Below are 11,252 nucleotides of genomic sequence, written 5' to 3'. Positions count from 1 at the left end.
GGCATCTGAGGACAGCCACCACCCTGGCCCACCCCTGGTCCCCTGCTGCCACTCCCTGCCAGAATCACCAGCCCTGCTGGACTTCGAGCCTCTGCTCACACTCACACTCCTCAAAAGGCCTTTGAGGGCATCGTGCTCCCCTCCTCACATTCCTCCCATGTGCCTGACACCCCAGTGCAGGCCTCTGTTCAGTATGTCACAGCACTCTGATCACCTCCCCCTGAACATGGACCATGGGTCAAATTCACTGTGCTGCCCACAAGGCCTGGCCCAGAGCCTGGTACATGGGCACCCAGGGAGGCTGATAAATAAATACAGGACTGGCTATGGGTGAAAAGGATGGGCATGTGGGCAGCAGTGGGGAGAAGGGTGAGGTAGAGGGGTGGATGGGTCTCGGCGGGCCAGGTGACATGCTTCTGACTGGGACATGGTGAGCGTCCTGGACAGAGGTACAAGTGGTGGAGTTTGGGGGTGTTTGGGTGGCTCGTGGCTGCTGACTGAGACCCCCACCAGCTCCTTTCCAACCACAAACCTGAGCTCTGTGACAGGCCCCACCAGAGGGTTGAAAGTTGCAGGTAAAATGAATAAATCCTGAAAGTGAGGTGGAAACCAGCCATAAGACCCCACTGATGGAAATAAACCCAACCTGCATTACATCAGGGTTTATGACCTGAGTTTTGCCAGGACAAACACAGATAAATAGAATATTTACTAAGAGAAATGAGATACAGAGCAGATAAGAATTCTCCCAGTTCTTCCAAAGTTTTGTCTTAAGCTTTCACAAATGTTCACTTCCTGACCTCTAAGGAGTGTGTGCGTGGATGTGTTGCTCCATTTTTCCCTTTTCATATATTCAAAAAGTGGAGAACCGTGGACCTGGTGTTGGTTGCTGAATTACTGGTTCCAGCTCTTCATGCCAGTGTGGTGTGATTACACACACATTCCCTCCTCATGGCTTCACAGTGGGCAGTGTGCACATTTCACCCATGAACTTTGGACTTGCCACTGACTTGTTTTGGCCATGAGGATATTAATGGAAGTGACCCAAGCAGAGACTTGAGATGTGCTTGTGTACTTGGAACTTCAAACCATGAAAAAAGCATGACCTGGCTAGCCAGTCGGTTCCAGGAAAGCAGTATGAACCTAAATACAACCTGCAGCCTAAGGGCAGGTTGTATTACAACTGGCTTAGGCTTACAACCTAAGCCCAGACAAGACAGCTCAACCCAAGCCAACCCACTGACCCTCGAGTAAGAAAAATTGATTTCAGTTGTTTGCCACTGCAATTTTGTGATGTAGTAACAGCTGACTGATCTGGACAATAATAAATATCATTTATTCAATAATGGCACTGTGCCAGGCACTATGCTGACCATTTTCCACACATCTGCCCACCTAACCCTGACAGCATCCCTAAAACACAGGAGTCATCATCTCCATTTTACATCTCCATCTGGGGCTCAGATGGTTAAAGCAGTTTGTCCAAGGTCAGGGCTAGTACATGAAAGGCCCAAGATTTGAATCCAGATTTGTCTGCCTCCCAAGCCTTTGTTGAGTGCTGAACTTGCCTCCATAGAAAGAAAAAGAAATGGTGACACAGCAGGGCCCCATTCTTGAAGCTGTTAGAAACACTTTGTGCCTAGTAGTCCCAACATCCTGGATTAGCAAAGTACATCATTTTATTTCAGGACTTTATTTCCTTCAAAGCACATCATAGCCAAGGGCTGTCTTTTTCAAATTCTGACCAAGCTTTTCATATAAAAACTCAGAGGCAGACGACCCTGCAGACAACTGTGACCAGTCTTTCCCAAGGAAACCCTAGTGAGCCATCTCTGCCTCACTGTCAAATGCTGGGGGCTGTACCTAGAGGTTTGGTGCACAGCCACCTCTTAACTGTGAGAAGTCATGTGTCGGGAGAGATGGTGGCGCTCCCGGAAATACTCATGGCAAATGGGGCATGTGACAGCATCCTCCCTCAGCTTCTTAGAATGCAGGTCAGGCCCCACATGCTCTTTTTTGTGGTGGGAACGCATGTGGAAGACCAGGTCAGAGGTCAGGTGAAAGGAGAGGTTGCACTTCGCACACCAGTTCTGGGTAGATGGGCCCAGGGAAGTGAACGTGGGTGGCAGGAGGGCCCAAGAGGCAGTGGAGGAGGAGGAGGAGGGCATGGGCATTTGGGCCCTGGCATGCTTTAGCCATAGTGTAGGGGCACCCAGGAAGGAGCTGCAGAGAGGAGCATTTTGTGGCAAGGTTTGGAGTTTCCAGAAATGACCCACCAAAACCTTGGAATTTGAAAGTCGACCCCAACAAGGAACATCTACCGTGTTCAGTCCTAACAGCTCCCCCAGGGCATCTGCAGGTCTGCCTGCCTGGGAGACAGAGGTTGTTCGCCCAGGTCTCCCTGCTGGACACCTGGCTGGTTTGCTGAAGGCGCTTCTCTGCTCCCCTTGGCCTTGGCTGGGCCACACAGCAAAGACCATGTTGCCAGCTGGATCCCTGGGGACATCCCGAGTCAGCTGCTGACCTTCAGGGACATCATGCTCTTTCTCCTTTTGCTGCCCATCTTCTAGCCTCTTCTTGAGCTGAGGCACCTCCCTGAAGGCACTCTGTCCCTGTTCTAAGCACACTTTCCGGGCCAGTGGCTTTCCCAGTTTGAGCATGCCTGGGGTTGCTGACAATGCCAGCTCACCATGGGCATCATCCTGGCCACCACTGCCCGTGGCAGCTCCAGAGCTCAGGCAGTTTCTTTTCTCCAGCAGCACCAGCTTGCAGCCCTGACCCTGCTTGGGTTTACCCAGCCGCTGTGTGTTTTCAACTGAAGGGCTCCACAGAGCCCCCTTCCCAGCAGCCATGTTGACTAGGTAGGGCGTGGGCCAGCTGACACAACTCCAGCTGCTGTCAGTCTTCAAGGTTTTGGCGGTCTGCAGGGTTCACTCAGGGAGGAGCCATGAAATTGAAGACCTCTAATGTGACAGATGGGCCAGCCACACCTGGACCCCAGGACTCTGTAGAGGGAGGAAGCAATGTCAGTGAGGCAGGCACTTTTCACTCATTTGCATCTAAAGAATCCTGACTACTACAGAGGCAGCAGCTTGCTCTGACTCAGAGCGCTTTGCCACCGTCTCTCCCCTGCAGGCTGCCCCCAATGCTGCCAGCATCCTAGCAGCAGCCACTACATTAGCAGAGTACACAAGGCGTCCACAGGCCAGTTCTGACTTGGTGGGCAACTCCAACATGTTTGCACCCCAATTTAAGGTAGTTTTCATTTCTTGCTGCTCAGCATACTAATATTTTCCCTAAATTGTCATGAGTGCCAGGACACTTTAAGCAGCTGGAGACAGGAACTCCTGCAGCACAGGTGTTCAGAAGGTAAAAGCTGGACAGCAAACGTGCAGGCATGATAGGCAGCTCTGGGGTTGTGCCTGGCCACCAGTCCCACACCTAGGGGGCAGCCACCTCTCCACCTGGCCCTGCCCCTGGAGCAAGCGAAGGTCTCCCCTGTCTCTACTCACCAGAAGTGCCCCATTTGGTTCTCCTCACACATCAATCCATTTCCTTCTCCTCCGCTCACCTGTCAACTGTCCTCTTGTGCCAACCTGCTGGGCATACTCAGGTGGACCAGCCTCCACTTTGACCTCAAACTGCTCATGGCTTGGAAGGGAGACACAACAGGGCCATATTGTGAGGGTGGCACCAAGAAGAAGAGGGTGCCATCAGCCCTGCTGGGGAGGCATTCACCCCTGCCCTTTTCTAATTGGCTCCACCAATGATTTCTTGAAACTAGGAGGCCCATCTTCAAACATTCCCCTCAGCTGGAGAGCCGTACTGGATGAACTAGACCCTAAGTGGTCTGAGTTTTCATCATTTGAAATACTTGCCCCTAGGGCTCAGGAGGACCCTGGGAAGTGGGCTGCTGAGCTCTTTCCTCTTTGGGCTTGTCATAGATAAACACCATGTGGCTCATGTCAGCTCTTTCCTCTTGCTTTCCTGCAGCCCCAAGGTACCCTGCCCATTCTCTCTGTCTTAGGGGCATGGGACTTGACAGGCACTGTGCATGTCAGCTCTTTGTCTTCACTCCACCTGAAGGGTTACCAACCGCTTCTCAGATGAGGACAACATGGGTTCTAAAAGGCTCAGCACCAGGCCTTATGTCCTCTGCAAGGATGACAAACAGCTGCGATTAAAACCCAAGGGTGTGCCCCAAAGCCCATGTGCCCCCATGCTGCCCCCTGCAGTGAGCACCCAGTCCAATCAGTGTGCCACCAGGGCAATCTGAGCCACTCCTAATGTCCTTTCCAAACAAGTTCCTCGAAGGGGATGTTGCAGCCACCAAAGATTCGTGCTGCCAATGTTTCTTGAAGAGGCAGAGGGCACCACAACAGTCCACCTCTCTCAGCCTCATTTTCCCATCTATAAACAAGTGCTGGACTAAATGATCTCCACAGTCCTTTCCAGATCTACCAGTGTACGTCTCCAATTAGAATGAAGCCATTTTTCCCCTATTCTCAAATAACTGGTCTGCTTGAAGCTCTATTGCTGAGCTTCCATGAGCTCACACAAAGACACATACACACCCAGAAACACTCACACCCTCACCTGCACACAGTCACACATCTTCACACGCATACACACTCACTCAAATACACACATACTTACACACATACACATATACTCACACACACACACACAGAGGCTTACACACACGTCACCTCCACCATTTCTATCAGACAGTTCTTCAGGTAACAGTTTAGAACCACATAATGTCTTCCCAAGCCTGAGCAGGAGCCCGCCCTGCTGTCCACCTGGTTCACTGCACCCCTGCATCCCTTTGCACACAGCCCCACTTGGCCACCTTCACAGCAAAGGCAACTTTTGCCAAACACAGCTGTGTAAGCCCTGCTGTCACTAGTCTCCAGACTGCCCTGAACACAGATATGACAACCCTTTCCTCATCACCACATTTGCTACCAGTATGCTTCACAATATTGACAAAGAAGTCACTGTTTAATGACTTAATACAACATATGTATCTACATTTCAGAGGCTTCATACACTTTATTTCATGGAATTTCACAGCAACCACATGCAGGAAGTTGAATATCTCAACCCAAGTGCACTCATCTCCAACCTGTGGAATGCCACATTATTAAGTGTGGCGCAGCTGTCCAGCTTTCTGAGACCTTTTGGGGCCTGGATTCTGCCAATTGTTGTGTTAGATATCCACCAAAATTCATGCTCCGTCAATGCTATCATCCAAATCTTAATAATAATGATGAAAACAGCAAGAATAGGAGGCACCTACTACTACTAAAGAATAAGAGTAGATGAAGATATAATAATAATGAGGAGGAGAAAGGAGTAAAGGGGATGATATAACAATACTACTAATGATATTGATAATGGAATGAGGAGGAGGAACAAAAAGGAAGAGATAAAGAGAAGAAAAAGGAGGAGGAGGAAGGGGAAGAGGTAGGAGGAAGGAAGGAAGAGGAAGAGGAAGAAATGGAGGAAATGAACATATAGGAAGAAGAAAGGAGGTGGAGGACAAGGGTAGAAAGAGGAAGAGGAGGGTACTGGACTGGCCGGGGACCTCCGGCATGCCACCTAGCCTCCCGAGGGTCCCCGCGCTCACATGCATCAGCACTACTGGGTTAAGGTCGCTCAGGCAAATACAAGGAAAGTCCTACAAAACTGGGATCCCACCTAACTTCAGTGCAGTCTGTCTGTGGCAATCACCAGATCAAAATGACAAATGAAGTGAGTCTGACATGGTGTGTCCCCAGTGAGGCCCTGCCAGCCTAATGCCCATCTCTTCTTGCCAAGGGACTCATAGGCTCTTTCCCAGAGTTAACATCAGACTTTTGAGTCTCATCCAGCACCAGGCTTCACGCACCTCTCCCACGATCCCTGACCTCTCAAATCACCTCTGTAGATGTATGATGCCATTTCTGGGATCACTCCATATCCTGGCCAGTGAGTTCTGGGTCAGGAGACCACATGCACAGCAGTTTGGTGCTCCTTGCCTCACTCTTCCTTCCTCCTGGGACCAACCAAGCCCCTTTACAACTGGAGGTGGTTCTCTGTCCAGACGATCACTGGGAAAAGCAGAGCTTCTCTGTCCTCCTTCCCCTTCTACAGACACCAGCTGCCCTGGCAGTGAGTGGATCTATTCAGCCCTTGTTCTCTGTGCTTCCATGCAATATTAGGGGACACTTTACTGTCCTCCGCTCTCCTCAACAGCCTCAGTTCATTCTGGGCTCTTCCCCGCTGACACCATTTACTCATCTTGGTTGCTCAGTTGTGTGTGTCCTGAAAGGCGTCTTTCTTGTTGTTCTTCATTCTTTTCAGTCTGAGCTCAGCAAGAAAACCCTCTGAATCACACAGACATCTTTCAGTACCACCCCAAGGTCTTGCTGTTGAAAGAACATGATTTAAATCCCAGATTCTCCAACCTTTCCTGAGCCCTTAGATCATGGGAACATGAAGTGATGATCTTTGAAACCTTGTAAAACTGAGCTCCCCAAGTCGACAGGGTGTCTGACCTTCCCTACTGGGAGATATTTCTCCTTCAGGCTGCCAATCTTTTTGGGCCACCAACCAGGGATCTACTGACCAACATGGGAAATGTTACATTTTGAGAGGTGATACCTCACCCCATCACACATTGTTAATAGCACATGTTTCTATAGTACCCATACCCAAGGCTCTGACTGCAGACTCTGAGCATTCCTTCATCTGGGAACCACTGGCCACATTCTCCTACATATATTCTTACCTTTATGTTCATGCCATAACCAAACTGTCCTACGTAACCATTGAAGGTTACATCTTACAGGGGTTTAGTGTACAGGCTCTCAGGTCAGACGCCTGAATCATAACTGGCTCCACTCTTACCAATCCTGTCACCATGGGAAAGGTGCTGATCCTCTCCCTGCCTGTTACTTCATCTGTAAAAAAGGACCACTTTGGTGTCCACTTCATTTGCAGTTGTAAATATTAGATGGATTAATACAGCTAAAGTACTAGAGACAATCTGGCTTAATAAATGTTGGGTAGCATAAATTTATCAATATACTTCCCAGCCAGCCCTCACAACTTATCAACTACCACACTAGCAAAGGAGTCGGACTCAACCTTGTGGTGGCCCTCCCTCTACTTGTGTGCTCTACTTGGATTCCTAGATGGTTGAGATGTTTTTTAGGCACCCTGGAAGATTCTGGAACATAATCCTCTTTCTACCTCTTATACACATGGATTCTGAGTCCCGGGTTTTTCCTAAGAAAGGAAACACACATTTGCTAAGCATCCTCCTAGCCCTGGAACCCTGGAAAATTTAAAAATTGAAGAGTTATCCAGGCTTTCCTGGAGGCTGACTGGTGGCTGGGAGAGGGAAGGCTTCCCAGCCAGCCTCCACAGGCTTTGTGTCTCGCTATGCCTACATCCCTCCAGCAGCAATGCCTGCTGTGTTCAAGCAAAACCAAATGCAGGATTCTCAGGATGCAGCCAGCCACAAGCCCACAATAAGGTTGGCTGGAGTCCTAAAACAACTTGACCATGCAGGCCAATTCTAGTGACAGCCTTTAGGGGAAGAGTCCACGGCACTGACTTTTATCAGATGGCTTGGCCAGACCTCTACCTGATGCCAACAGTAGCATCACCTATTAGGAAGGAGAGATTCTGCCTACTTAAAGAAGAAAAAGAAATTTTAAAGCATTGCAGCTCAAGAATTAGCTCTGAATTTTAAAAATTGGTGTGATTATCTGTTTTAAAGAAAAGTTACCTCCTGGATTTCTGGGGGAAAAAAATCTGCTAAGCAAAGCAAACATAACATTTCAAAATTATGTGCAGAGTATCCCATTCATGCTCACTCCCCCCCCCCCCCGCCCCCGCAATTCGGATACATTGGTAGTAGGTGGTTAAATGACTTCAGACACAACTTAACTCTTCAATCCAGAAAATAGTCTCCCAAATCAAAGTTCCACATACCTATGAATTTGCCAAACATGTTCTTTGAGCTAAAATGAAAAACTTCTTTCACTAAACCCACTGCAATCCTTTTCCACCATGTTTAATTTTTGTTCATTTTTTTCTGTTTGATTTATCTACTGGAATATTTCCTTTCTCATCAAATGAAAAGTAAAATAAGCTAAATTATCATTAAAAATCATAATAAACTAAAAGGATAGATTAAATTATTTATTTGTAAGAACCTAATGCTTTAAGTGTTAGGTGGTAATAGCTTCCACAGTAATCAAGTTTTCTTTTTACAACATAGTATATATAGTATGTATGTGTATTTGTGTGTTTGAATACATAAGTATATGTCATAAAATATTAAATAATGAAATCATGCCTCTAACAAGATTAAATTTTTAACAAGTAAAAATGCTTTAATAGACAATACTTGTATTTTATTCTTCAAAAATGAATGTTTTGTTTTTCTAAACTCCTTCACTTACTATGTGTCTAAGGATTCTTTCATATTAAGATGAAATATTTTCACCTTGGTGGTCCTACCCAATGGACAAAAAAACATTAATTTCAAATGTCTCAACAATTGCTGTAAAATGCCTGTCTTCATTCAACAGTAATTATGTAACTTAATTTCTGCTCATCAGCAGCATTGACAAGTATATATTTTAGAACTGTACAATTCTTATTTCAACTCTCACCCAAGTGGTTCACATGCAAAGCCCTGGCTTCCCTTTTGTCTACTCACAAAGAGTAGACCCAGAGAGACGGAAAGAGAAGTAAAAAGAGAAAGGGGTAGGACAGAGGAAATAGATAATAAAGAGATAGACAAGAAAAAGTGAGAAAGAGAAAAACACGAAGAGATAAGGAGACAGAAAACCGAGGCAAAGGGCAGGGACAGGGGTGGCACGGGGAGAAAAAAAAATAGACGCAGATGGAGCTCTGAATCCGGCCCCCCAACCTTGCACTGACTGCATAGGAGGATGGCATGGGCTCCGCAGTCCCTTAAATGTTCCTGCAGGGTTTAGCTTCCTGGTGTGCTGTCTGTGCCTATTATCAGGCAAATGTCAAGGAACAGATTCAATCAACGCCTTGTCTGTAAAGCCAGGTGTTTTCTTTCAACTCAGCATGAAAACTCAGAGATTTATAAATTGATCATTTATGTACTTTTCCCAAAACAGACACTGAACAAGCTACTTGCCCAAATCTTTGGATACAAACTGTTGGAGAAAGGATCTGAGGCAGATACATCATTATTACTCTAATAACCAGCACAAGCTCTGGTGAGAATAAGGGGGCAACACGGGATGAGTGGATGGGTGCATGGATGAATGAAAAGCACTGCAACCCAAAAATGACCTAGGATGATGAAAAAGAAATCAAAGGCGGAATTATTGATGAAGGAGGGAAGCAGGGAGAAGGGAAGACCCAGAGAGACGGAAAGAGAAGTAAAAAGAGAAAGGGGTAGGACAGGGGAAATAGATGATAAAGAGATAGACAAGAAAAAGTGAGAAAGAGAAAAACACGAAGAGACAAGAAGACAGAAAACTGAGGCAAAGGGCAGGGACAGGGGTGGCACGGGGAGAAAAAAGAAATAGACGCAGATGGAGAAAGCTGGAGGCAGAAGAAAGAAAAGAAATGGTCAGTCAGAGGCAGCCCTGAGAACTCTGTCCTGGGAAAGGCTGGCAGGAGGGAGATGAATCCCGATGCCCACGCCCCCTGGCGGAAGGGTACCGGGGCCAGGACGGCGAGTCTCACCTTCGCTCTCCTTCCGCGCTGGGCGAGGGAGATAGGTTTGCAGCCCCGGCGCTGGCAGGTCTGGCGCCACAAGCCTTGGGTGGGAACTCGGCTCTCGAGCCCTGGGGGCCCGCCGGACCCCGCCTTCCCGGACCGGGGCGGGGCCGCGGGCTCGCCCCACCCAGGGCTACTTCGGGGGCGGGTCTGCGAACAGACGCCGCAGCGAAGACCTGGCTGCTTGCGGGAGATTGATCCTGACGCCCAGGCGCACGCCTTCACTCGGCCCCTGGCAGCCCGGCCCTCCCGCGGACTCAGCTCCGCGCCCGGCCCGCCGATGCAGCGGGTGCCTGCTGCCTCGAGCTGTGGGGCTGAGGAGGACGTCCTGGAGGCCCCGGGCCACAGCGGAGGCTGCGCTTGCCGCAGCTCACTCGCCTTGGGCGCCGCGACTCCTCCTCTCAAGGGTCTTCGGGACCTAGGCGACAGCTGCAATGGCAGCCCCGGTGAACCGCGCCCCGCGTCGACGTATCCTCCGTGCGCCGCCTAGAGACCCCATGGGCGCTCGGGAGAACCCATGGGCGCTGGGGATTCCCCTGCCCCTTCTCGGCCAAGAGGCCCCGCAAGTCGTTTTTTCGCAGCTCCCTGACTCCACTGGAGCTCTCCCTGTGACTCTACCATGCCAGAGCCTCCTCCGTTTCGTGAATGGCAGCGTTGTGCCAGGTAATGGTGAGTTCTGTGACTTCACAGAATGCAAAGGTGCCAGGGAACCTAACTACTCATCGTCAATAGGACAGGCAATGGCAGAAGGGGGCAAGGGGCTGGAGGGAATGGCTTCGGAGTGGGATCCATTCATGCCAGGGCTTGAATGCCCTGGGGCTCTGCCCTATAGTGAGAGGAGAGAGAGATAGGAGTAGAGTCCCAGGTAACCAGAATAGTTGCAGTGCAACCAGGTGTGTGGGTGACATTGCTTGAATTCAATTGGGGGTGCAGAGCAAGTTACACTGAGGAAGAAAGGGAAACCAGCCCTTCCTTCCTTTCCTTCCTTCCATGTCTTGGATGCTCTTGTGGGTAGCGAGCATGGAGACATAAGGTGATAAGGCTCTTTGCTTTTCTTCAAGGCTTTGGAGTGTCTGTTACAGAGATAAGATTGTAAAGGAATAAAATTATGCTAACACTCTGGGAAGCTAATTTAGAACATACATTAAAGCTTTGTGGAATGGTCCCAAAAGCAAAACTTCTGTGGAGAGATCATTAATGAAGGTGGAAATGAGACATCATATCCATGGTCCCAAAAGCAAAACTTCTGTGGAGAGATCATTAATGAAGGTGGAAATGAGACATCATATCCCAAAAACATGAGCCCACACACAGCCATAGTAAAATCACAGAACTTCCAGGACGAACTTGGAAATGAACTGTCCACATAGAATCCTATTTCTCACTGCCTTGTTACTCAGCAGTGAGCACAAAGCAGAGGTATATTCTGATGTACAAAGCTTAGTAAGTTTATCACTCACACAATGTTGGTGAAAGAAGTACTTAAGAAT

At 48.6% G+C, this 11,252-nt stretch overlaps 1 protein-coding gene across 4 annotated transcripts; it reads right to left on the bottom strand.

Moving 5' to 3' along the window:
- Positions 1–729: 729 nt before the first annotated feature.
- ZNF488 (zinc finger protein 488) lies at positions 730–9,862 on the bottom strand. Of its 4 annotated transcripts, none has more exons than XM_036999331.2 (3): positions 9,730–9,862; positions 3,513–3,651; positions 730–3,005 (listed from the first exon to the last, which is right to left on the bottom strand). In XM_036999331.2, exon 3 carries the CDS (start codon positions 2,850–2,852, stop codon positions 1,890–1,892), a length of 963 nt encoding a protein of 320 aa, XP_036855226.2. In that variant the 5' UTR covers positions 2,853–3,005; positions 3,513–3,651; positions 9,730–9,862; the 3' UTR covers positions 730–1,889. The 4 variants fall into 4 exon arrangements, with proteins under 4 accessions (XP_036855226.2, XP_036855227.2, XP_073097302.1 ...); XM_036999332.2 differs by having other exon boundaries at positions 3,572–3,651; XM_073241201.1 differs by having other exon boundaries at positions 730–3,651.
- Positions 9,863–11,252: the final 1,390 nt, after the last annotated feature.

This window comes from Manis javanica, chromosome 7 (assembly GCF_040802235.1).
Source record: "Manis javanica isolate MJ-LG chromosome 7, MJ_LKY, whole genome shotgun sequence".
NCBI classification, from domain to species: Eukaryota; Metazoa; Chordata; class Mammalia; order Pholidota; family Manidae; genus Manis; species Manis javanica.
This window is presented reverse-complemented; position numbering and strand designations above follow the sequence as displayed.

Bases quoted from the DNA above. Each gene is read 5' to 3' on its own strand.
- ZNF488 (XM_073241201.1), bottom strand. From the start codon at position 2,852: ATGGCTGCTGGGAAGGGGGCTCTGTGGAGCCCTTCAGTTGAAAACACA.